Raw genomic sequence first — 27698 nt, 5'->3', positions numbered from 1 at the left:
TTTATTGAGATATTCACTTTATTGCAGTGGTCTGAAACTGAACCCACAATAACTACAAGGTATGCTTGTAAATACCTTATTTTAAACAAAAAGTGAAAATGATTTCCCTGTTTGTTATTTACTAACAAATAGACCAGACATTTGCATCAGACAGTGAGCATAAACTTCTCTGATCACCTCTCAAGAAACATGCTCCCATTTCTCTTTTGACTCTCCTCAAGATTTCCTGTAAGACTAAACTTTATCTTCCATATGTCTCACAGGTCAGTGTTCATAATAACCATCAGTTATACAACAGCAATTTAATGAATTTCAGCAAAGAGTGAAGACACATTGCAGGTTTCTGAGTAGAGGGCCAGGATAGGTCACCTGGATACCCATTGAAACTAATGATTTTCAACTTCTCCTGCCTTCAACTCACCAGAGGAATATTAGACATCCACTTGTTAGTGGTTCTCTATGGGGGATAGTAGAGGAAAGCCAAATTTGGGCATTAATAGAACAAATCTTATGTTAAATCCTCATATTATTTTTCTTGAGATAATATGACTACAGCTCAGATATAACCATATCCAATTTTTAACTACTTCAAACCAAGTAATTCCATATTATTCTCACTACTCCTATCTAATTGTGATATCAATTGACTCTAAAAATATTAAACACGTATATATTACTTGAGACCTCTAGACTATAAAATACTTCAAAATCTAGTCCTTAAAATGTAGGGCAAAAAATACTTCAATTTTGGCCGGGCGCGGTGGCTCACGCCTGTAAACCCAGCACTTTGGGAGGCTGAGGCAGGCGGATCAGGTCAGGAGTTTGAGACCATCCTGGCCAACATAGTGAAACCCCGTCTCTACTACAGATACAAAAAATTAGCCAGGCATGGTGGCAGGTGCCTGTAATCCCAGCTACTCAGGAGGCTGAGGCAGGAGAATCACTTGAACCCAGGAGATGGAGGTTGCAGTGAGCCGAGATCATGCTATTGCACTCCATCCTGGGTGACAGGGCAAGACTCCGTCTCAAAAAAAAAAAAAAAAAAAAAAACCAGCAACACACATAATGCCTAATTTTTTTTAATTAGCAATATTTTTATGTTGCAAAACATATAGGATAAGACATACTTACTGCTTATCTGGTCCTCCACAGAAAATAACTCAGCAATATAAATAACTAGATCAATATTTAACCATCAAGGAAAAGATATACTGCTACATCAGCTGATTTTTTTTCTCTTTGAATTTAATGTATTTACATCAAAAAATTAGGTAGTCATTTTACATTTAAGGAATAAAAACCTTAAAAAAAACAATACAAAGAGTGAAAGGATTTTAACCAAGTTTACATTTCTTTTTGCTATAATTTTTAACAACAATTCGTCTCATCATAACTTAATGCAATGTGCAAAGGCAGCACCCATTACAATCATTAAACTAAATTTAAGGAAGTACATTGTTAATGATGACCCTTGGAGGAAATGGATTTCTCTTCTATTAAAAACTCTATGGTATATAAGCATTACATAATAATGCTACTTAACCACCTTTTGTCTCAAGAATTATCACCAAAGTTTTCTGGAAATAAGTCCACATAAGAATTAAACATTTAAAAGGTGAAATGTTCCTTATTTTAACTTTAGCAAGATCTTTTCTTTTTCATTAAGAAACACTTTAATAATTTTAAAGCAAAACCTGTTAGAGTCTAGATAGCTAAAACTGTACTCCTGAGTTCAAGCTTACAGATAAATCTTTTGTAAGTAGTTCTCAATAAAATATCTTCCCTCCCCATACCCCTACCCGAAATCTTATATTGTTCTTACAAAACTTTGGTCAAGAGTAGAAATATATCCAGGCAGATGTATATGCCATACAATAGCAAGAACAGTAAAGCCCAACTAATGATTTTGAGTTTTAAAAATAGAAGGCAATTAAAATGTACTCAAAGTTACATTAAGAAAACCTTTCACGGGGGTAATATTGAAACAGTCACAAAGGTTAAGAAAATACTGATATCAAAGTACAAATGACTACAATGTTAAAATAGACAAAAACTGCTATACAAGGGCCTCTTTGAAAATTAAAAATAAAGAACACAACACATGAGTCAGGATGATTTTCCTGTTCTACTCATGAATTTTAGTCTTTATAAGGTTGGTTATGTTGACATCTAGAAGAGTTTCTTATCACATCTGATGGTCTCATTCCAACTTCGTAGGGTGGGTCTTCCCCCAAGGAACCTCTGATCCTGGTCGCATCTTGGTCATTGTACGATTTCAAAGTAGTGCAATATTGCCATGATGTGCTGGGGCATGAAGACGTATCCTGTGTATAGTGCCATCCCCACAATGGAAACCAGCATGGAATCTGAGTTGTAGTTAAGGAAACTTATTATTATTAATTTATTCAAAACTAAATCTCCACGTTTTCAACAACTCTTTTATGTTGAAGTATCCATTCACTTAGTGCTTTCTCATTTATATCAAGCACTGATAAAAAAAATAACAAGAATGATAATACTAGCCACTAACAACCATGCCTGGCACCATCCTAAGCTGGTGTTGTTTTGTTTTGTTTTGTTTTTAGCTCATTCTATCTTTACTATCACCATATAAAGTAAGTACTGTTATTCTCCCTGTGTAGTTGAAAACATCAGACTGCTTAAAATGTTTTTTTTCTGTTTCTCTCTCTCTTTTTTTTTTTTTTTTTTTTTTGAGACAGAGTTTTGCTCTTGTTACCTAAGGCTGGAGTGCAATGGCACGATTTCGGCTCACTGCAACCTCTGCCTCCTGGGTTCAAGCGATTCTCCTGTCTTAGCCTCCTGAGTAGCTGGGATTACAGGCGCCCGCCACGACACCCAGCTAATTTTTGTATTTTTAGTAGAGACAGGGTTTCACCATGTTGGCCAGGCTGGTCTCGAACTCCTGACCTCAGGTGATCCATCCGCCTCGGCCTCCCAAAGTGCTGGGATTACAGGCGTGAGCCACTGCGCCTGGCAGGACTGCTTAAAGCGAAGCATAGAATGTGATATTGTTCTACCTAAGAAATAAATATACAAGAACAAAATTCTATTTAATGACTATAAAAGGTCTACCAACTTAACGAATAAGAATGTATGATCAAAGAATTTTAGAATTAGACTAGAATGTGGCTAGAAGTATTTTTAGAGTCAGACAAAGTTAAAATCAATCATACACTAGCTTAGGGATATATAAAATGAGAGCAACTGCTACTGCTATTATCACTATTAAACATTATTATCACTATTGCTACTATTTGCAACAACTTCAAATAAAGGTAATCTTGATAACCTAAACAATAACCTTTCTGTACTGTGTTCCTTTCTTTTTATTACAAAAGGAACTGAAACTGTATATATATGGAAGTCAACAAGAGGCCTCCCTCTGGGGCCACACAAAATACTGCTAGCAAAAAATTATGTCAAATCTAAGGGCTTTTGGCTTTGCACAGTTACATAGGATGCTAAGAGGAATAACTGTTTTTGAACTGGGGTCAGGCTTTATTAATTCATTCATATTCTCATTATTCTCTCTCTCCTCTTTCACTTGCCTTTCCCCTTTTCTCAACTCTACATGCCTTTCAGCTATACATACTATTATTTCTAAAATAACTTACATTCTTTTATGAGAAGATAGGGTTTAAATAAACAATGTGCTTACTACCAACTAATATTTGTATAACAGGTTCGTTGACAGACCTCTTCCACAATTACATTATCTTACTTAACCCTTACAGCTTTCCTATGAAATGTTTATTATGTTCATCACTAATCAGAAGCTGAGAAAACTGAGTAGCTCGTTCAGGGCCATATAGGAAGCTGTCTTTAGACCCAGAGGTCAAACCAAGACTGCCTGACTCAAGCCATAAACTCATTCTCTTCATCCAGCAAACAAGGGCAGAAAGTCTTTCACAAACTTTTTTTACAATTTACTTTTTAACCTCCCTTAATCCAGTTATTCCTTAAACTGCCACCTTCTATTTACTAATTCCTTTAAAAAAAAAAAAAAGAGAGAAAGAAAAATATATACATTTGCTGCTTCTATATCATTGGCATATATTTGTTCATCATCAGCACACCATCTGATTCTTACTCCTCCAGACTGTAGGCATTGTTCTAAGGTCACTGGTGGTCTCCACCAAATCCAAAGGCTGTTTGAATTGACACTGTTTTAGTCCTTCTTCTTCAAAACCCTTTCCATTTATGCCTGTAGTGCCAGCTACTCTGGAGGCTGATGTGAGATAAAATTACTTGAGCCCAGGAGTTCCGGGCTACAGTGAGCCAGAAGGGCACCACTGCACTCCAGCCTGAGCAACAGAGCCAGACCCTGTCTCAAAAAACAAACAGAAAACAAAACAAAACAACCCTTTCCACTCTTCAAAACTCTACTCTGGGCTGAGGTATTTTCTAAGGCCCTCTTTTAATCTCTCTTACCATTTCCCTGTTTTTCACTGGCTCTTTCCTTTATGATGGATGATAGATAAGAGTGAACTTTGTGCTTTCCTTGCAAACATCCACTCTACCTCTCCTCCTAGTATAGCAGCCATGCCCTTTTGGTTGGACTAACCCATCTTCATGGATAACCCCTGACTGGTCTTAACCAATTAGAGGGATCTCTTTTTCTTGGTAACAATGTCCTACGTCAAAACTGATTAATCAGCTCAAAGCTTAGGAATTCTGCCAGGAATTCAGGAACATAGATGCTCTCTCCTAGAATATGCAGCTTGCTGATGGAATCTTGCAATCACTGGAGTCACTTTACCTCCATGAGGAAAGCAAGATTCAGAACAAAGCTGACTCAAGAAGGTGGCAGGACAAAAATAATCACAGAAAAATGGAGTCACAATCCGCATCAAAAAACCCTGAATCCCACCCTACCACTGGATTTTTACATACTAAACTAATAAATCCCCTTTACTTTTTTTGAGTCAAGGTCTCACTCTGTTGTCCAGGCTAGAGTGCAGTGACACAATCATAGGTCACCACAGCCTCGACCTCCCAGGCTTAGGCAATCCTCCCACCACAGCCTTCCAAGTAGCTGGGACAACAAACACACACCACCATGCCAGCTGATTTCTTCATTATTTTTGTAGAGATGGGGTCTCCCTATGTTGCTCATGCTGGTCTTGAACTCCTGGGGACAAGCAATCCTCCCACCTCAGCCTCCCAAAGTGCTGAGATTACAGGTGTGAGCCACCACGCCTGGCTGGCCAATCCCCTTTACTCTTAAAGCAGCTGGTTCAGTTTTGTTACTTGCGGCTGAAAATGTTCCAGATGATAAAATGGAATTCCAATCGTTTTGTCTTGGGCCCCACATTCCCTCATAACTTAAACAACTACAGGTTGAGTATCCCTTATCCTAAATGCTTGAGATGAGAAGTATTTCAAATTTCAGATTTTTTTTAAAAATTTAGAATATTTGCATTATACTTATCAGATGAGCATACCTAATCCAGTATCAAAAATGCTCCAATGGGCATTTCCTTTGACTGTCATGTTGTTGCTCAAAAGTTTTGGATTTTGGAGCATTTCAGACTTTTTATTTTCAGATTAGGGATGTCCAATCTGTACCTTCATGTTGTCAACCTGACCTCACCTTCCATACTGCAGACAGATATTTCTACCTATTTACTGTACATTTCCATCTATGACATTCAACAAGGTAACTTAAATTCAAACTGAACTCATTAACCTTCTCCAAAACTACCTCTTCCTACAAGTCCTATTTTGTCGACTGACACAACTATTTGCCAAGTCATCCAGTCTAGGTTTTTTATTCCTTCTCCCCACATTCAAATTATCTATGACTTCTCAGTTCTTCCCCAACCCCTACAAATGACTCTTATATCTCACCTCCCCTAACCTTAATCAATGATAAATGATTAAGGCATCTATCATCCTTTACTTAGATGATGGAAAGTTCCCATCTTAGGCTTCTAGCCACTTTCCATGTCCCTCTTTACTAGAATGATCCTTTTAAAATGTATTAGGTTTCCAATGCCTGTAAGACAGCACTTATAGGATTCTAAGGCAAGTATTCGAGGACTTTCTGATCTAGCCCCAAGTCTTAGGATCCACAGAAGTAGATAGGGACTGTAGGATCGAGACAGGGATTCTTGTGCAAGCTATTTATTGAGGGAATTTTATCAGAAGGGGAGTGAGTACAGTGGAATAGAGCAGGGGAAATAAGCTAGGTAGGGACAGAGTCTCAGCTCCCACAGGGCACTCTGGAGCATAAATTATACCATATAGTTGGCATTGCTTTGACACAAAGGGCCTGACCTTTTGTATCTCCTTATCTGTCAATCACTGGTTATAGGGTGGGATACGGAAAATCCACCTAAGCAAGAAAGCTGCTTGGCAGAGGACAATACTCTAGAGAAAGGGGGAGCTATAAGTCATTAGCAGCCAACACTCAACGGAGGCTGGGGGGGTACATCAGCTATTAAAGGGGACTTAAGCTAGGTGCAGTGGCTCATGCCTGTAATTCTAGCACTTTGGGAGGCCAAGGTGGGAGGATTACTTGAACTCAGGAGTTCGAGATTAGTCTGGGCAACATAGTAAGACAATGTCTCTACCAAGAACAAAAATAAACTTAAAAACAAAAAAAGAAAGGAGACCTAGGGGAGGACCAACCACAACTACCATGCTACTTTTCCACTGTACTTCCCAACAGTCCAAACCATTCCCTAATATACACGTATCCTACTTGCAGTCATATTACAAAAGTCTCAGAAAACAACATTATGTATTTCCATGCTGCTCTGGCTTTGCTTATTGTTTATTAATAATATAAGTAAGAATAACAGTGGCAGCAGCAGCTTTCACTTTGTGAATGTCTAGTGTGTGTCTGGTACTAGTTAAGCACTTCATCAAGTTCCAGTAACCTCCCCAACAAACTACGGAGGCCAGTTCCAAACCAAATCAGTCCAAGTATCTGTGTTCTTAACCACTGCACTATATACTTTCCTACATATGAAAAGCCCTATTCCCCCTAGTAAAACCTAATAATTCTAGGAGCTCAGTAGTTATCTCCTCTTGTATTAGGCCTTAGGCCTTCCCTATTTACTTAGGCCTTCTCTACCTATTTACTGTACATTTCCATCTATGACATTCAACAAGGTAACTTAAATTCAAACTGAACTCATTAACCTTCTCCAAAACTACCTCTTCCTACAAGTCCTATTTTGTCGACTGACACAACTATTTGCCAAGTCATTCATAATTTTTCCCATTCTTCCCCCAACCCCTTGGCAGAACTAATTATTCCTTAATGCTCATAAAGCTCCTTTAATACTTTGTATGAAAGTGAGTAACACAGCACTTACCACCTGACATTACCTATTTGTAGATGTACTTATCTCACTCAAATTATCAACTCCTTAAACAGAGAAATAATATTATTTTCGTATCTCCAGCATCTAACAAAAAAATATACTAAATAGACATTTGATGAATAGAGATGTTCATGTGACTAGATTCATTATGATGCTTTCTACATATTCCTCACATTATTGTGGCTCTCAAACTTGATAATGACTACAGAAAAGACAAAAACTGTTTCCAGGCAATACTGTACTTAAGAACAAATTTTGCTTTTTTACAGCTTTTATATAAACCTTATAAATATATATACCAAACAAATGAAAATGGTATAGTAATAATCTTAAGGTCATTAGCTCAATTTCAACTCCAGCAGGATTACTATAAATCAGCTATCTGAATATGTATGTTACAGTCTTTATGGTACTAATTCTTCAATTTAGAATGGAGAATATATCACTTAAATAACATGCGTATATTAGCCTAACAGGGATTATTCCACTATAAATCAAGAATCTGAAACTTGGCCGGACACGGTGGCTTACACCTGTAATCCCAGCACTTTGGGAGGCCGAGGCGGGTAGATCACCTGAGCGGGAGTTTGAGACCAGCCTGGCCAACATGGTGAAACCCCGTCTACTAAAAATACAAAATTAGACGGGTGTGGTGGCGCATGCCTGTAATCCCAGCTACTTGGGAGACTGAGGCAGGAGAATCGCTTGAAGCCAGGAGGCGGAGGTTGCGGTGAGCCGAGATGGCGCCACCGCACTCAAGCCCAACAAGAACAAAACTCCGTCTCCAAAAATAAAAATAAAAAAAAAGAATCTGAAACTTAAGGTCGATTTTGTGAACATTAAATTGTCAAGCTTTTAAATGTTTTACATGCCTATAATAAAAGCACAATTTTTTAATTCTAAGTGAAACAATAACTTATCAAAACTTGAAGTTTTGTTTTTGTTTTTTTTTTGAGACGGAGTCTCTGTCACCCAGGCTGGAGTGCAGTGGCGCGATCTCACTGCAGGCTGCTCACTGCAGGCTCCGCCCCCCGGGGTTCACGCCATTCTCCTGCCTCAGCCTCCCGAGTAGCTGGGACTACAGGCACCCGCCACCTCGCCCGGCTAATTTTTTGTATTTTTAGTAGAGACGGGGTTTCACCGTGTTAACCAGGATGGTCTCGATCTCCTGACCTCGTGATCCACCCGCCTCGGCCTCCCAAAGTGCTGAGATTACAGGCGTGAGCCACCGTGCCCGGCCTAAAACTTGAAGAAGTTTTTTGCCTTGTTAAAATACAAGATACTAGAGTTCAAGACTGTACACACACTCCAGCATGGGTAACAGATTGAGACCCTGTCTCCCAGAAAAAAAAAAAAAAAAAAAAAAAAAGGTTGCCAGGCAAGGCAGTTGATGCCTGTAATCCCAACACTTTGGGAACTCAAAGCAGGTGGATCACTTGAGACCAGTGAGGCAGGAAAATAGGGTCTGGAGGCAGGGAACATAAGGCCGATTCACACTTCAGTTATGACAGGAAACAGCCTCCCCATAGGGTGTAGGCCAAGTAAACACTTTGTAACTTTACTTCATCCTCTCCATCTACATAGGGCTTACCCCAAGGAACCAATGGAATCCTCTAGAGGGTATTTAAACTCTAAAATATTCTGTAACAGGGCCTTTAAGCCCCTATGCTCAAGCCCACTCCTAAACTGTGTACTTTCATTTTCAATAAAACCCTTCATTCCTTCCTTGCTTTGTTTGTGCATTTTGACCAATTCTTTGTTCATAACGCCAAGAACCTGGACACCCTCCACAGTTAACATATTTTGGCAAGCCAGCCAGGAGGAAGAGGTAAGCCCAAAGTTTGGGATTTTTTTTTCTCCTTTCTCCTTTTCTTTTCTGCTCCATACGGGGGAATCTCTTTCTCTCTCTTTTCATTTCCCACCCAGGACCCATGTGGGTAGCACCTAAACATGGAAGCAACTGCAGGTTTCTGGCCATGGCCAGTGAAACTAAGGGGTTTCCATGTGGAGAAGCCTAACTACCACCACCCAGTTCACTTAAGAAACCTGGGTCTTTTTCCTTTTTTTTTTTTCCTTTCTTTCTTTTCCAGTCCTTCAGCGGCTTTTTTGTTTTTTGTTTTTGGAGACAGTCTTACTCTGTCGCCCAGGCTGGACTGCAGTGGCACAATCTCAGCTCACTGCAACCTCCGCCTCCCAGGTTCAAGCATTCTCCTGCCTCAGCCTCCAAAGTAGCTGGGATTACAGGCGCCCGCCACCATGCCCGGCTAATTTTTGTATTTTTAGTAGAGACGCAGCTTCACCATGTTGGCCAGACTAGTCTCAAACTCCTGACCTCAGGCAATCCCCCCGCCTTGGCCTCCCAAAGTGCTGGGATTACAGGTGTGAGCCACCTCGTGAGGCCCCAGCACCTGTTTATAGTTGCCCCGGACTATTTATCTTTTCCGCACATGGTCCCTGATCCCTACATGTGGCGCAGCTTGGAGCAAACTCACCCATTTTTCAGGGGACTTAAATCTTTTCTTACACTAAATTTTTCCTTTATCATACTCAACTGGCTAAGGAAAAGGCCCACCCAGCACCCAGTTCTCATTACAGTTTATGGCTATTCTTCTAAAGCTCATAGTAGGCTGTGGAGGGTAAAATCTGCATGTGGCACCGGTGCCCACCTAAGGTCAGAGACATCTGGCACTCCAAGATTGGACCCCACAGGAGGCTGCTCCAGGGGTCCTGCAGACCTCAACCTGCCCAAAGGGGATGCTCTTGGCAGAGGTTCTGAGGTGTAATACTAGGCCCTCCTTAGAATTTACTCTCGCAGTTGCAATGAATGCTGTTTGGCCCCAACATTGTTTGGAATCTGGAGTTTACTGTTGAATGGGAGAGTGGAATGGTGTTACATGTATCCAGGCCTTTGTGCTGCAGTTCTAAGCAGAGGGTCTGGTTAACAGGTGACACACTCCTTTGCTACTGTTTGGCCCCAGTGCTCCTTGGAGTCTGGGGAGGTTTGGCCTTTAAAACTCAAACTGCCATGGAGACTGCTTTACCTGAAATTTTGGTTCACAGCCTTCCTTGGATTATCTCTTGGGGCAAAGTAAAACCGCCAAGCTTGTATTGCTATCTCATAGCTAAGGTTCCAAGCTATTGGATCTTTCTTTGTGTGTATACATGTCTAGATGTGTGTGGTTTTTTTTTTTTTTTTTGAGATGGAGTTTTGCTCTTGTTACCCAGCTGGAGTGCAATGGCACAGTCTTGGCTCACTGCAACCTCTGCCTCCCAGGTTCAAGGGATTCTCCTGCTTCAGCCCCCCAAGTAGCTGGGATTACAGGTGCCCACTACCACGCCCGGGTAATTTTTGTATTTTTAGCAGAGATGGGGTTTCACATGTTGGTCAGGCTAGTCTCCAACTCCTGACCTCAGGTGATCCACCTGCCTCGGCCTCTCAAAGTGCTGGGATTACAGACATGAGCCACCGTGCCCAGCTGAGTATACTTTTTTTTTTTTTTTTTTTTTTTGAGACAGAGTCTCGCTGTCACCCAGGCTGGAGTACAGTGGCGCGATCTCGGCTCACTGCAGGCTCCGCCCCCCCGGGGTTCACGCCGTTCTCCTGCCTCAGCCTCCCAAGTAGCCGGGACTACAGGCACCCGCCACCTCGCCCGGCTAATTTTTTGTATTTTTAGTAGAGACAGGGTTTGACTGTGTTAGCCAGGATGGTCTCGATCTCCTGACCTCGTGGTCCACCCGCCTCAGCCTCCCAAAGTGCTGGGATTACAGGCGTGAGCCACCGTGCCTGGCCCCAGCCGAGTATACTTTCATAAATAGAATTTGAGTCATATTTTTCTCTCTCGCTGCCTAATTTCTCCACAATTGGCAAACTACTTGTGAATATTCTTAATTCATGGTAATGTGTTTGTTTGCATACAGTCAAACAGGATTGATAGCCGGGTTGCTATCTGTGCAGCTGCTGGCACCTGTGGCCTATCGAGAAATACATAGAATGCAGGTTATAAAAATTCAGTTGTAGGGGATTAATGAAAAGACCACTTAGTCAGCTAGGCGCAGTGGCTCATGCCTGTAATCACAGCACTTTGAGAGGCTGAGGCAGGTGGATTACCTGAGGTCAGGAGTTCGAGACCAGCCTGGCCAACATAGTGAAACCTCATCTCTACTAAAAATACAAAAATTAGCCAGCCATGGTGGCAGGCACCTGTAATCCCAGGTACTCGGGAGGCTGAGGCAGGAGAATCGCTTACATCTGTGAGGTGGAGGTTTCAGTGAGCCAAGATTGTGCCATGGCACTCCAGCCTGGGTGACAGAGTGAGCCTCCATCTCTTAAAAAAAAAAAGAAAAAAGAAAAAAGAAAAAAAAAGACCATTTGGTCAAGCAAGTAGACTCTTCATCCAGCTCATTCTTTAATCTACATAATTTTAGGTGGTTTGGTATGGGGACCCGGGTAAGGAGCATACTCCGAACCCTTGCTATTATCCTCCCAACAGTCTTAATAATCATCTCCCTGGAGTGCTGTATTCTCTCAAAGGTTTTCAATGCTTGCATGCAGCCATCTCTAGAATGTCGTCTGATCTCTCTTCAACTGGAATGACAAGAGCTGAAGGAAATGTGCAACCATGAGGACTTAACCTATAAATGATGTGCTGAGACTGGAAATGAAAATGATGGTAACTGAGAGTGGTGCTACGGCCCCAAGTTTTGGTCATACTCTCACCTAAGTGAGAACCTGAACAAAAAGGCGGAATTTTTTCAACAAAATTCTGAGAAGCCATTGTTTTGGACTAAGTTCATGCACTGGGCCCCAACAGACCAAACCAAACCAAAACAGGGTTGTTTGTGCTAAGACTTTAACGAAAGATATGGGTTCTAGAACAGACAAGGTTTTGTTTTTTCTCCTGCAAATCTCTGTAACAAACATTTCTGACAGCATAGGTATCCACCTCTGAAGTTCCCATTAAATCTTTTAACCAAATTCATTCCCTCTCACCTAGAGACCATCAAGCTTCAGATGATCATGCAGCAAAGGTTCCAGCCAATTCCAGGTGAAGACACCACTCCTGGCCATCAAGAAGCTACCCTGCTGGCAGGGCATGGTGGCTCAGGCCTGTAATCCTAGCAGTTTGGGAGGCTGAGGTGGGCAGATCACTTGAGGTCAGGAGTTCAAGACCAGCCTGGTCAACATGGTGAAACACCATCTCTACTAAAAATACAAAAATTACCTGGGCATGGTGGTGGGTTACCTGTAATCCCAGCTACTTGGGAGGCTGAAGCAGGAGAATCGCTTGAACTCGGGAGGTGGAGGTTGCGGTGAGCCAAGACCATGCCATTGTAGTCCAGCTTGGGCAACAAGAGCGAAAACTCCATCTCAAAAAAAAAAGCTACCCTACCTTCACTAGATAGAGCAGGGCGAGAGTTCCGTGGTCCCCAATAGGTAGGGACTAGGCCTCAAGGCAGCATGAAGTAGTTACAGAAAAAGAACATTGGTCCCTCTGCCTCCCATAAAGATTTATGGGGATCACATCTCTCAGTGGGGAGATGAGGCAGGAAAATAGGGTCTGGAGACAGAGAACATAAGGCCAATTCACACTTCAGCTATGACAAGAAATAACCTCTCCATAGGGTGTAGGCCAAGTAAATGACTTTGCAACTTTACTTCATCCTCTCCATTTACACAGGGCATACCCCAAGTAACCAATGGAATCCTCTAGAGGGTATTTAAACTCGCCAAAATTCTGTAACCGGGCCTTTGAGCCCCTATGTTCAGGCCCACTCCCACACTATGGAGTGTACTTTCAATAAAACCCTTCATTCCTTCCTTGCTTTGTTTGTGCGTTTTGACCAATTCTTTGTTCAAGATGCCAAGAACTGGGATACCCTCCACCATTAACACCAAGAATATGAGACCAGCCTGGGCAACATGGCAAAACCTCATCTCTTTTACAAAAAAATAAAAAAATTAGCTGGGCATGGTGGCATGCACCTGTAGTCCCAGCTACTCTGGAGACGGAGGTGGGAGAATCACCTGAGCCTGGGAGGTTGAGGCTACAGTGAGCTGAGATCACACGGCTGTACTCCAGCCTGGATGACAGAGTGAGACTCTATCTAAAAAGATAAAAAGTTTTTTTAAAAAATAATAAATGAGCTATACAGGGACGCAGTAAGTGAACAAGCAGGTAACAGGACAGTGAGGAACTTCTAATAATCAAAAAATGCAGGCCGGGTGTGGTGGTTCACACCTGTAATCCCAGCATTTTGGGGGGCCAAGGTGGGAGGATCACTTGAGGCCAAGGGTTCAAGACCAGCCTGGGCAACAATAGCGAAACCCTGTCTCTACAAAAAAAAAAAAAAAAAACAATTAGCCAGGCATGGTGATGTATGCTTGTAGTCCCAGATACTCGGGAGGATGAGGCAGGAATATCACTTAAGCCCAGAAAGCAGAGGTTGCTGTGAGTTGAGATCACACTACTGCACTCTAACCTGGATGACTGAGTGACACCCTATATCGAAAAAAAAACAAAAATTTTAATTTCTCGATCACCTGACCTCGTGACCCACCCGCCTCGGCCTCCCAAAGAGTTGGGATTACAGGCGTGAGCCACCACACTCGGCCTCCGTTTTTGTTTTGTTTTGTTTTGTTTTGTTTTTTTTGAGACAGTGTCTTGCTCTGTATCCAGGCCGGAGTGCAATGACGTGATCTTGGCTCACTGCAACCTCCACCTCCCATGTTCAAGTGATTCTTCTGCCTCAGCCTCCCGAGTAGCTGGAATTACAGGCACGTGCCACCACGCCCAGCTAATTTTTGTATTTTTAGTAGAGACGGGGTTTCACCATGTTGGCCAGGCTGGTCTCGAACTCCTGGCCTCAGGTGATCCGCCCACCTCAGTCTCCCAAAGTGCTGGGATTATAGGCATGAGCCACCACACCCGACCTAGGCATTGGTTTTATTGTGACACTTGGAAGTGCTCTCACAAAGCTAAACATATACATAACAGAGTATACCGGCTATAATTTGCTATCTGGTATAGATTTCTCAATCCATCTCATTCTGTAACAAGCCTCTCAAAATTTAAAGTATCCTTGACACACTGTGAGTTTTAAGAAATGGCTAGGAGAAACAGTACAGCACTGGAGGAGACCCAGGTTTGAGTCATAACTCTGCCATCCCTGTTTGTGTCAAAAGCTCTCTGAACACTAGTCTCCTTATCAATAAAATGTGGACACACATCACCTATCTTTCAGGGTTGTGAGAATTCAGAATCGAACCTATTCTGCAAGAGAAGGCAATGTAATCCTCATTAAAACTGTTATTTGAGGGTTTGCGCATTTAACATCATGACTCAGACCTATGTTTGCCCAAGTTCATCCTGCTACTAATTTGTTATTAATTTACAGTGTAATCCTGGGATGACACAACCTCTCTGGACCTGAGTTTCTTCATAAAATGAGGTCCTTTCTTTCATTAACATTTTAGGATCCCACTTGTTTGAAGAGGACATTTAGGTACCACCTGTCAATCGTCCATAAAGCAATCTTCTGTTTCACATGTACACAAAGAAAAAATGTAAAAATTAATCAGTTTTATGCAATACACATATATTGGAAGGTAATATACAAAGCAATAGAGTAATCTTTCTATTTACCGAACTCTTCTTGTTGTTTGCATAAGTGCCAGCAGCTATATACAAATTAATCAGGTCTATATTCTAGAGGGGGTTCCATGACTCAAGCAATAGAAAACAAAGTGCAATCCAGAATACAACCTCAAAAACTAAAAAATGGGCTTTTCTGTTTTGTGTTTATGACTTGTCTCTAAACACTGACTTTTAAGTGTTTGACAGAGCACCTCTACTGAGCCTTTGCTTCCAGCCATAGTACATTGCTTGGTAAAGCAGTTGCTTCATGAACCATCCCAGAACTGAGCAAATAATGTGACAGGATACTGTGCAGGTGCTGAAGATAAATGTTTGTTCAAGGGCTGAATGAACAACCAGAGGTTATTCAAAACCTGGGCATAACATAAATATTTTATGGGTTCCATGGACATAAAAGCAAATTGATGTGAAGCCATATATAGAATCTGTATGTTGTTTTCTCTTTCTTTAAGAGGAATCTCCCAAACATAAGCTAAGTTTCCAGCAAGCTAGGAAAGAAATAAAGAATTTTTTTTTTTGGCGCATAAAAAGGCCATTATCAGCAACTTAAAAAAAGTCCTGTAATAAAGAGAGGAAATGCTTTACATATAAATACAGTACATTAGAAACAAAACCATAGGAACTAGCATTTCCTGTTCCAATCAGTAACTCTAAACTATCATCACCCACTTTAGTAATCTAATCACAAGACTCTGGAAAAATTAAAGGTAGTTTCTTATTGGGAAAAGGTCATAGACCTTTCTTCCAGTGGGTATGACTTATGCATCTTTACTACTCTAAATAATTTCAGTGATTTAAGTCACATTAGATCACATTAAATGTGACTAAATGATTTAGTCACATTAAAAAGCAAAGCTAAAACAACATTTAAAGCAATCCAATCCTATATTAATCAAATTTCTTTTGTAAAATCAATTCTAGGCCGGGCACGGTGGCTCACACCTGTAATCCCAGCACTTTGGGAGGCCAAGGCGGGCAGATCACGAGGTCAGGAGATCAAGACCATCCTGGCTAACACGGTGAAACCCCGTCTCTACTAAAAATACAAAAAAATTAGCCGGCCATGGTGGCAGGTGCCTGTAGTCCCAGCTACTCGGGAGGCTGAGGCAGGAGAATGGCGTGAACCCAGGAGGCGGAGCTTGCAGTGAGATCGCACCACTGCGCTCTAGCCTGGGCGACAGAACGAGACTCCGTTTCCAAAAAAAAAAAAAAATCAATTCTAAAATGCTATTTAACCTTAGAAATACTCGAGTTGTGATAAATCTAAGAAATCATCTTAATGAAAAAAGAAAACAAAGCATTTGACGAAGTATTATCATATGCTGTTTACTGAAAAGCAATCAAAGCCCTAAGTGAAAGCAGCTGCAGGCTACTGAATGAAGCCCCAAACAGGAAAGCTTCCTTATTACTGTAGTTTTCTTTTCCTTTGACCTCAAAAAACTGCAGATCATCACCAACAGAAATGTAAAGAAAGTGCATAGCATGGTGGCTCATGCCTGTAATCCCATGCCAGCACTTTGGGAGGCCGGGGCGGGCATATCACCTGAGGTCAGACCAAAAAAAAATATAAAAATTGGCCAGACGCAGTGGTGCACACCTGTAATCCCAGCTACTCGGGAAGCTAAGGCATGAGAATCACTTGAACCCGGGAGGCAGAGGTTGCAGTGAGCCGAAATCGCGCCACTGCACTCCAGCCTGAGCAATAGAGTGAGACTCCATCTCAAAAAAAAAAAAAAAAAGAAAGTTAATTTTTCCTAGATATATCGACTATCTCTTGATACTTTTCCAGTTTTCTTACATTGAAGCAAGTGGAAAATACTATACTTTCACAATATTATACTGTCACAGTCCTCTGTATGTCAACCAATTTGATATTCAAGGGTCATGTTAAAGGATAGCACATCACCATCAGAAGTTAGTGTTTAGCAAGGGAAATCCATTCTCTAAGCTTTTTATAGTGTGCTAATTATACAAACCTAAGTATGAAAATTGTTTTTAGAAACTACAACTTGATGACAAGCTCTTTTAAAACTAAACAAACAACAAAGCATGCTGCTGAAATGACTAATGATCACGAACTGAAAATTTTTCGCTGTGGACTGAAATGTTGGAAATGGTTTGTAGCTCTAATCCCAGCGACATTAAGGTTATGGTGTCTCCGGCACACCTTTATTAATTTGAGCTTCTATTACCCTCAGGAAGATTTGAAGTCCCAGTGTTACGGGGGAAAAATTTCCCAGTCTGCTCTGAAATATAATCTGTTCTGCTACAGTACATGTTTCTGTAACATCAGATAACTCACATATGACTAGTACAGTATAGGAGCTGTATTCCTTCATATGGGATATTTCATCATTTAGGGGAGCAGATTAGTGGGAAAATAATTAGGTGACCCTTGAAAACATGGGTTTGAACTGTGCAGGTCTACTTATACATGGATTTTCTTCTGCCTCTGCCACCCCTGAAACAGCAAGACCAACCCCTCCTCCTCCTCCTCATGATTTTCTTTCCTCTAGCTTACGTTACTGTAAGAATACAGTATATAATACATATAACATACAAAATATGTGTTAATCGACTGTTAATGTTATCAGTAAGGCTCCAGTCAAAAGTAGACTATTAGTAAAGTTTCTGGGGAGTCAAAAGTTGTACACAGATTTTCAACTGTCTGCAGGGTAAGGATGAGGGCCTGGGGGCAGTACTCCTAATCCCCAAGTGGATCAAGGGTCAACTGTATCACCTTCAGCAGGAAACATCTCTCAACTCAGCTGCTATACAAGCAGAAGTCCTTTTAACTCTATTTTAAGAAAATTAGAAATTCGCATTTGCACCCAGTCTCCCTCTTCAGAGAAAGGCACCTCCAGGGTAGCACAGCTCTCAGCTAGTGTGGCAGGTGGCACTGCCCCTACACTGCCTCAATGGCAGCCCACACTGTCTGTATTACATCGGCACCTACTGCTGACATTTCCATTCAACTTTGTCCATGCTTTGTTCATGTCCCCTCGGGCAGCTTCCAGTGAAGCTGAGCTGCCTGCCTGTCTGGGACATCCAAGTTATTCCCTCAAGATGCCAAGTATTGTGTTTGTTAGTGCCTGCTTACTAAATTGCATACATTTTGAGTGGTCTGACTCAACACTATTTTCCCATAAACCCTATTATTTTGCAATTTTTCAGAAACATATATAATATATGCTGACCAAAACCCCTGTATTAGTAAAACTTCTATTTCTCATAACTATTGATCATAACTACTATTTTTTCAACATTCCAATTTATAAAAAGTATATATCCTCTATCAAGTACATCTTCTAGAACACATAGCTTAAATTACTAAATTTGAGCATTTGGGGTTTGTTCTTTAAAAAAAAAAAAAAAAAGAGGCCAGGTCCGATGGTTCACACCTGTAATCCCAGCACTTTGGAAAGCTGAGGCAGGAGGACTGCTTGAGGCCAGGAGTTCAAGACCAACCTAGGCAACATAGTGAGACCCTGTCTCTACTAAAAATTTAAAAATTAGTCAGGCATGGTGGTGTGTGCCTGTAGTCCCCACTACTTGGGAAGCTGAGGCGGGAAGATCACTTAAGCCCAGGAGTTCAAGGGTACAGTGAACTAAAGATCATGCCAGCCACTGAACTCCAGCCTGGGCAACAGAGCAAGACCCTGTTTTAGGGGGAAAAAAAATCTATCTTAGCTCCTATGTGCCATAAATGTTACAACACTCATAGTCTGGAGGAATCATAAAGTCTTTAAGAAAATGGAGACAGGACCTATAGTGATCACTACTCACAAATCACTAGAATCACATGCTGAAACACTGCTGCAGAATATCACTGTGTGGTCTGTTGCCACTGCAATTAACCCAACCACGACTTTCTCTGCCTGTCTGGTATAGACCATTTAGTTCTTGTTAAGCACAGTTTTCATTATTTTCAACCTTTACCAACCAAAAACTACTAATGAAAAGGTTAATATTCTAAGGAGTACAGTTAAGAGATATCCTAACATTCTCACTGAATCAGCCAAATATAAAGGCTAATATGTAAAACAGGCTAGAGCAGTTTTCTTCAAACTAAAGCAGTGGGGCCCTGGAGGTAACAAGACAACTTTCCAGGAGGTTAGGATAGTTTAAGGAGAATCCAGTTAAAGGTGGTCTGCTTCCACTGTACTCCCAGAGCTTGATCTGTCTGAGAATTCTTGTGGTTTGCTGGTTGTCCTTCCCATCCTCCCTTATAAATGTATTCACTTCTCCCACATTACTTCCTAATCTTACAATTGTACATTTCCCAGCCAGGTGCAGTGGCTCATGCCTGTAATCCCAGAACTTTGGGAGGCCAAGGTGGGTAGGTCATTTGAGGTCAGGAGTTCCAGACCAGGCTGGCCAACATAGTAAAACCCCTCCTCTACTAAAAATACAAAAATTAGCTGGGTGTGGTGGCAGGCACCTGTAATCCCAGCTACTCGGGAGGCTGAGGCAGGAGAATTGCTTGAACCCAGGAGGCAGAGGCTACAGTGAGCCAAGATTGCGCCACTGCACTACAGCCTAGGTGACAGATCAAGACTCCATCTTGAGAAAAAAAAAAAAATAGAAGCCAGGCGCGGTGGCTCACACCTGTAATCCCAGCACTTTGGGAGGCTGAGGCGGGTGGATCACGAGGTCGGGAGTTTGAGACCAGCCTGGCTAACATGGTGAAACCCCATCTCTACTAAAAAATACAAAAAATCAGCTGGGTATGGTGGCGGGCGCCTGTAATCCCAGCTACTGGAGAGGCTGATGCAATAGAATCGCTTGAAACTGGAAGGCGGAGGTTGCAAGGAGCCAAGATCGCGCCAGTGCACTCTAGCCTGAGCAAAAGAGCGAAACTCTGTCTCAAAAAAAGAAAAAAAAAAAAAGGAGTATATTTTTTATATATTCACAGAATATCTCAGGAGAGATGCATAGGAAACTGCTGACACTAGTTGTCCTAGGGTGGCCCAGGCAGGGGTGGAAGGCTGTGTCACCAACTACCTTTTTGTATCTTTTGTGTTTCAACCATAAAGATGTATAATCTATTTTATTTACAACTTAAAATTCATATTTTCTAAACTCCCAAATACTTTAATTACTCTAGTATATTGAGATGCAAAAAAAGTCCTTTTCGGCCAGGCACAGTGGCTCACACCTGTAATCCCAGCACTCTGGGAAGCTGAGGGGAGAGGATCACGTGAGGTCAGGAGTTCAAGAACAGCTTGGCCAACATGGTGAAACCCTGTCTCTACTAAAAATACAAAAATTACCCGGGCATGGTGGCGTGCAACTGTAATCCTAGCTATTCGGGAGGCTGAGGAATGAGGATTGCTTGAACCCAGGAGGCAGAGGTTGCAGTGAGCTAAGATCATGCCACTGTACTCCAGCCTGGGCAACAGAGCAAGACTCCATCTCAAAAAAAAAAGTGCTTTTTAATTCTAAGTTGTAAGCATCTGAGGATACAGTAAAAATCTAAGAAAATAATTTAGTTGCTACTGAAAATAACATACAGCTTAAAATTTGTGGTCGGGTGCGGTGGCTCACACCTGTACTCCCAGCACTTTGGGAGGCGGAGGCAGGCGGATCACAAGGTCAGGAGATCGAGACCATCCTGGCTAACATGGTGAAACCCCGTCTCTACTAAAAATACAAAAAATTAGCCGGGCGTGGTGACGCATGCCTGTTATCCCAGCTACTTGGGAGGCTGAGGCAGGAGTATCACTTGAACCCGGGAGGCAGAGATTGCAGTGAGCCAAGATCGCACCATTGCACTCCAGCCTGGGCAACAAGTGCAAAACCCTGCCTCAAAAAAATAATAAATAAATAAAATAAAATAACAAATTAATATATAAACAACTGTTTTTTAGCATTATTTGTGTGCCCAGCACTGTGGTTTAAAAGTTGGAAAAAAATGTTTTCAAGATACATGAACTGTCTTTCGGGGGAATCTAATTCCTAACATAAACCAAAAAACTGCCCACATTTTGCTGAAAATAAAATGCCATGGAAACATCAGCAGCAGCAGAGAGATGGGCAAATATAGCCCAGTGATTATAGACTAATATGACTTTATTTTTTAATTAATAAAACAAGATTAGGCTGGGAGCAATAGCTCATGCCTGTAATCCCAGCACTTTGGGAGGCCAAGGCAGGCAGATCACCTGAGGACAGGAGTTCAAGACCAGCCTGGCCAACATGGTGAAATCTTGTCTCTACTAAAAAACACAAAAATTAGCCGGGCATGGTGGCACACACCTGTAGTCCCAGCTACTCAGGAGGGCAAGGCGGGGCAATCGCTTGAACCCAGGAGGCAGAGGTTGCAGTGAGCCAAGATCGCGCCACTGCACTTCAGCCTGGGCAACACGGTGGGACTCCATCTCAAAAAAAATAAATAAATAAAATTAAAAAAGATTAAAATAGCACGCTTCTGATTCAAATTATTATTATTATTATTATTATTATTATTATTATTATTATGAGACGGAGTATTTGCTCTCTTGCCCAGGCTGGAGTACAATGGCACAATCTTGGCTCACTGCAACCTCCGCTTCCTAGGTTCAAGCAATTCTCCTGCCTCAGCCTCCCATGTAGCTGGGAGTACAGGCGCCAGCCACCATGCCCCACTGATTTTTGTATTTTTAGTAGAGACAAGAATTCCCCATGTTGGCCAAGCTGGCCTTGAACTCTTGACCTCAGGTGATCCACCCACCTCAGCCTCCCAAAGTTGATTCAAATTATTTTAACAAACTATTTTTAATTTTTTCAGCTCTCAACAGGAATGGTTACAATGTTATCCAGTGAGGTACTTCAGGGCGTGTCTTACTGTTACAAAAGCCTATCTTGGTTACAAAACCTGGTCTTTTCTTTCCCACCTTGGGATGCCAGTAGGGAAAGGAAACTTTTGAAAGGTATGTTAAAAATGTCTCTTCCTGAGATGAGGTCAGTGTTTCCAGTCTATGGTAGGTCTCCTTTTGCAGTATATACTGTAATACTAATTGGCACTTACCAGATTCTTTTTTAGTGTTACCTTTTGTCTTAATGCAGATGTCATGTCCCATTTCTCTGTAAGACAGAAACATGTCTGCACATGGAAAAAGTTCAAATATTCCTTGACAAACCAAAAGCTAATGTATCACTTCAAATGTCTCATCAGAAGACAGATGGTAGCCCAGGCATCTTGGCTCATGCTTGTAATCAATCCCAGCACTTTGGGAAGCTGAAGTGGGTGGATCACTTGAGGTCAGGAGTTCAAGACCAGCCTGGCTAACATGGTGAAACCCCACCTCAACTAAAAATACAAAAATTTAGCCGGGCATGGTGGCACGGCCTGTAGTCCCAGCTACTCGGGAGGTTGAGGCAGGAGAATCGCCTGAATCCCAGAGGCAGAGGTTGCAGTGAACCGAGATCGCACCACTGCACTCCAGCCTGGGTGACAGAGCAAGACTGTCTCGAAAAAAAAAAAATACAAAGAAAGAATAGAAAAGACAGATGGTAAAAGAAAACTTAGCATATAGGCCCTAGTGAGGAAGAATTTACAAAACTTACTTATAAATCTTACTGTTTCAAGAACTATACAATGTGTCTGACTTGACCCAATAGACGCTTTTCCTTAAAAACACATCTTAAGATCTTTTTTATAAATCGCAATTTCCTTACATAGGTAAGTTCAAAAATACTTATATTCAATTGAGATTTTTATTTTTCTTTTGAACAGGCTGTCACCTAGGGTGGAGTGCAGTGGCGCCATCTCAGCTCACTGCAACCTCCGCCTCCTGGGTTCAAGAGATTCTGGTGCCTTAGCCACCAAAGTAGCTGGCATACACTATTACACCCGGCTAATATTTGCATTTTTAGTAGAGACAAGAGTTTCGCCATGTTTTCTAGGCTGGTCTCATATTCCTGGACTCCAGCTATCTGCCCACCTTGGCCTCCCAGAGTGCTGGGATTACAGGTGTGAGCTACCGCACCAGGCCTGAGATTGACTTTCTTTTTTTTTTTTTTCTTTGAGATGGAGTCTTGCTCTGTGGCCCAGGCTGGAGTGCAGTGGTACAATCTCAGCTCACTGTAACCTTTGCTTCTTGGGTTCAAGCGATTCTCCTGCCTCAGCTTCCCGAGTAGCTGGGACTACAGGCGTGCGCCACCACACCCAGCTAATTTTTTTTTTTTTTTTTTTTTTTTTTTTTGTAGAGATGGGGTTTCACCATGTCGGCCAAACTGGTGAACCGCCACTGCACCCGGCCAAGATTGACTTTCAATTTACAACAGCTTTTAACTAACTTCTAGCTATTTGATTTGGGAAGTCGAGAAGCAAATAATTTCTAAACATTCATTCAGATGCTCAAGGATGCCCCTAAAAAGTATAGTGATAGTACGTTATCAATTTCCCCTGAAATTACAACTTCATCTTTTTTTTTTTTTTTTTTTTTTTGAGACAGAGTCTCGCTCTGTCACTGAGGCTGGAGTGCAGTGGCGTGATCTTGGCTCACTGCAACCTCCGCCTCCCGGGTTCAAGCGATTCTCCTGCCTCAGCCTCCCGAGTAGTTGGGATTTCAGGCGCCCACCACCACACTCGGCCCACAACTTCAAATTTTTTAAAATGCATTATATAGCAAGGAAATGTAAACTAATGCATCTATCCTCTTTAAGAAATTAATCTGGGCCAGGCGCAGTGGCTCACACCTGTAATCCCAGCACTTTTGGGAGGCCAAGGCAGGCAGATCACTTGAGATCAGGAGTTTGAGACCAGACTGGCCAACATGGTAAAACCACCCCCCCACCCCACCCCCAACCCCGACTCTATTAAAAATACAAAAATTAGCTGGGCATGGTGGTGGGCACCTGTAATCCCAGCTACCTCAGGAGGCTGAGGCAGGAGAATCGCTTGAATCCGGGATGCAAAGGTTGCAGTGAGCCAAGACTGCGCCACCACACTCCAGCCTCAGCAACAGAGAGAGACACCGTCTCAAAAAAAAAAAAAAAAGAAAAAGAAAAAGAAAAAACAGAAAATTACTCTGGCCAGGTGTGGTAGCTCATGCCTGTAATCCCAGCACTTTGGGAGGCTGCAGCAGGCAGATCACTTGAGGTCAGGAGTTCGAGACCAGCCTGGCCAACATGGTGAAGCCCCATCTCTACTAAAAATAGAAAAATTAGCAGGCGCCTGTAATCCCGGCTATTCTGGAGGCTGAGGCAGGAGAATCGCTTGAACTTGGGAGGCGGAGGTTGCAATGAGCCAAGATCGTGACATTACACTCCAGCCTGGGCAACAAGAGCAAAACTCTGTCACACACACACACACACATACACACACAGACACACACACACACACAAAGAAAAGAAAATCAATCTAAAGTCTTCCTCTGTTCAGGACTTCTAACTCAGAGACAAATTTTCAGACAGGCAGAGGCAAATTTCTCTAAATTTTAGGTTTCTAGGATTGATGATTAAGTTGAATGTAACGTTTAAGCTGTAGAAAGTATGCCTCTTTCCAAAACCATGTAGCTGGCCACAAATTAGTTCTGGGTGAAGCTTACTAATCATTAATGGATTTATGAAATTCAAACTACTTCAGAGTAAGCCTCCTGACAAGTAGGGGAAAAAAATCCAGTTTTCTCATTCAATTCTTTCCACCAAGCTAAAATGAGGATTCAATCTCAAATTGATGTTCCAAACTATCAGATAAATAGTTTTAAATGATTCTAGAAGTTGAAGTGGAAAAATATAAATACAACAGTTGATAGTAATTCAAGACTGGCTTATGTCAAACGATTGCATTTCTAACCTGAGTTAATTCAATAACGTGAAATTTGAAATAAGATTTTTTGTATCCTAAGTTTAAAATCATAAGGTTCTATAATACTGGATGTCAGTTGGTTGCAGTTCTCACCTATTTGAAAAAAAAATCGAAACTACTTGTCGCTAATCCAATGGTAACTCAAAAACATTAAAGGCAAATATCTACTAAGGCACTATATTTCATTTCATAATTTATTTCTCCATCCCCCAAAAAAGCCATCACCTAGTTATTTATAGGACACTATCACTATTGCAACATAACAGAAAAATCTTAACATCATTGATAACTGTAGCATTTTAGTGTGTAAAATCTATATTAGATTTTAGGTGTAAAAGCTTTTAGGTGTAAAATCTATACTAGATTCTAATAGTGCACTCTACATTCAACCTCTGATTTAAAGCGTTTCAATTTAACCCAGCATGTTTAAATTAATTTTAGGATGTGTTATGTCAGTCAAGATATACTTGCTTCTACTGAGAGACTTCTATTAAATATGCATTTGAGTACATATTTTACAAGGCATGACCCTGCGAGCCCTAAAGAGACCAAACTGCAGCTACAAATAAATGGTGCAGGAAATCAAAGCAAACTATATTCAGAGTCTAAATCCAAAATATGCATTCTGGTTCTTAAATTCCAGGTTTGGAAAGAAATGCCAACAGTAATAAATAAATAAACTGCTTTGAAAGCATCTCAAATTCCTCAAAAGTGCTTAAACAAAAGACTCAGCTTTGAGTACAACCTTAAGCTATTTCAAAACAAACACACTTGATAAGGCTTGGAATGAAATTACCTCAGTCACTCTCTGGAATGCAACAATGCATTCGCAAAGTTATTCTGAAGTAAGCTACTCCAACTAAACCACACTGAAAAGGAGAGAACGTGGATACACTAAACATGTTTTGTGAAATACCTGTTTTGTATTGGCCTGAGTTTTTTAAAAATTACATCTCATTCATTATCAGTATTTAATCTGCAAGAATATCATCAAACGATGTCAATATGGACAAGTAGAGACAAGAAACATCAGAGTTTCAGGGAACCTATCTTCACAACCCTGAGTTATTAATTGAAGTTCTCAAAGTTAGATGAGTTAAGATACAGACAACGTGCTTTGCACAAATGCTTTGCTTATAGTAACCACTCAACAGTCATTAACAAGAATTTATTAACTATCCACCAAAACACAGTTTCAAACCCTACCGACAACTAACCACAAATTGCACCACTATTCGGGCAGACTTCTACGGACGGTGCAAAGAAGCAATAAATACACTTTTAAAACTCCCCACCTTGAAGACCAGAAAGATACAATAACTTAAACTGCTTTCAAAAACTACTGGAGTGTCATGCCTACAAATTCAGAACCTGGCTTAAAAGCTGGTTAACTGATTAGAATTCTTGGTAGACCCAAAGCCAACTAAATCAGGAACACTTAAAGGTCAAAGGCGTCCAAGCCGGGAGCGCTGTGCTCCACTGTTACATGATCCCCGCCTCCTACAGGAACAGGGGACTGAACCAAAGGCAGTTGCGGCCGAAGTGCAGGCGACACACCGGGTTACACATCACCCCCGGAGATTTCCTCCAGGAATCAAGACGCTTCCCCCTTGGGTCCAGCGACTCACAGGTGACCCCGGATCTCAAGAGTTCTCATCTCCCCCACCCCCCACTTAACCCCGCGAGCGCCGCCCTCGGCCCTCAGACCTCCCCCTGCCCCCCGGCTTCCGCGCACAAGACCAGCGGGACCGCCGCTCCAACCTCCACCCCAGGCCCGGGGCCTGGGAAATGCAGCCCCGCGGCCCGCGCCCCCAGCCCGGCCCCCGCGCCCGCGGCCGGGACAGGATACTGAACACCGTCCGCTCCCAGGGCTCCAGCATGTAGAGCGCCGTGACCAGCAGGTACTGGTAGTAGAACCAGGACATCTGCTTCCAGGCCCGCGCCAGCGCCATCCCCGCCATGCGCCTCCCGCGATGCAGCTCACACGTCAGTCTGTCCGGCCGGCCGCCCGCTCACGTCCTAAAGCCCCCGGCCGCCAGGCCCGCCCGCCCGCCACCCAGCGCCCATTGGCCCGCCCGGCCCCGCCGTCACCCGCGGCACGCCCAGCCCCGCGCGCGCCCCGGCCGCCGGCCCCGAGCCCCGCCCGACCCGCGCTCATTGGCCAGGCCGCTACCTCGCGTCGCGTCGTCCCCTCCCGTTTCCCCGCCCGGGCATCGCCCACGCTAGCCGGAGAACGGTCCCCGCGAGAGCGCCCGGCCGCGCCCCACCCCGCCCGGGCCGGCTGGTGGTGGGTGGGGCGTCAGTGCCGGCCGGGGTCCCGGGGCCCCCGCAGCCCAGCGGGCGCTGGGTCCATCCAGACTGGCCCAGAGCGCTTGCGGAAGAAATATTTCTGGAACACTTGTTATGCCTCAGGCATCCTTCTGAGAAGGGGGATTGCCAGGGAGAACCGGAATGCTTTCGGTTCCTTACCTTGTGCAGCTGGCGGCCTAGCTGGGAGACAAGCATTAATCAAGTCGTGATCCGTGTAAGAGGAGAATAAGGGGCTGAGAGAGGGTGAGGAGGAGAACGCCACCTAATAAGGAGGTCTGGAAAGGCGTCCTTGTAGAAGGGATGCACATTCGGCCTCCTTCTTCCCTTCCCCCACCCGTGCACACACACGCAAACACACCCACCTAGACGGACATAACCCATGCACTCCCTAACCCAGAGACCACTTACCAAAAATCTCTATCTGCCCACCTCTTAGTGGCTGTAGGTAACCCCCAAGTGGGTCAAGGCCAGAAGCGCGCTGATCTAGTGGGTTCTGCAGATGACAGGCAGCTTGAGATTGGTGTGAGGGCTGGTGATACTTCCTAGAGATGCACTCCTGGATGCCCAGATTTTCCCACTGCCAGA

General features: G+C 42.7%; 1 protein-coding gene across 1 annotated transcript; it reads right to left on the bottom strand.

Moving 5' to 3' along the window:
- SPTSSA (serine palmitoyltransferase small subunit A) lies at positions 1–26841 on the bottom strand. The gene is made up of 2 exons (XM_055291552.2): positions 26653–26841; positions 1–2366 (listed from the first exon to the last, which is right to left on the bottom strand). Exons 1-2 carry the CDS (start codon positions 26762–26764, stop codon positions 2263–2265), a joined length of 216 nt encoding a protein of 71 aa, XP_055147527.1. The 5' UTR covers positions 26765–26841; the 3' UTR covers positions 1–2262.
- Between the last annotated feature and the right edge of the window lie 857 nt (positions 26842–27698).

Source organism: Symphalangus syndactylus, chromosome 9, assembly GCF_028878055.3.
Source record: "Symphalangus syndactylus isolate Jambi chromosome 9, NHGRI_mSymSyn1-v2.1_pri, whole genome shotgun sequence".
NCBI lineage: Eukaryota > Metazoa > Chordata > Mammalia > Primates > Hylobatidae > Symphalangus > Symphalangus syndactylus.
Note: the sequence above shows the minus strand (reverse complement) of the source record. Positions and strands in the feature narration are given on the sequence as shown.

Excerpts from the sequence above, each read along its gene's own strand:
- SPTSSA (XM_055291552.2), bottom strand. The coding sequence starts at position 26,764 with ATGGCGGGGATGGCGCTGGCGCGGGCCTGGAAGCAGATGTCCTGGTTC. Across the intron at positions 2,367-26,652 it reads CTGGGAGCGGACGGTGTTCA|ATTCCATGCTGGTTTCCATT; the intron begins GTATCCTGTCCC and ends ACTACAACTCAG.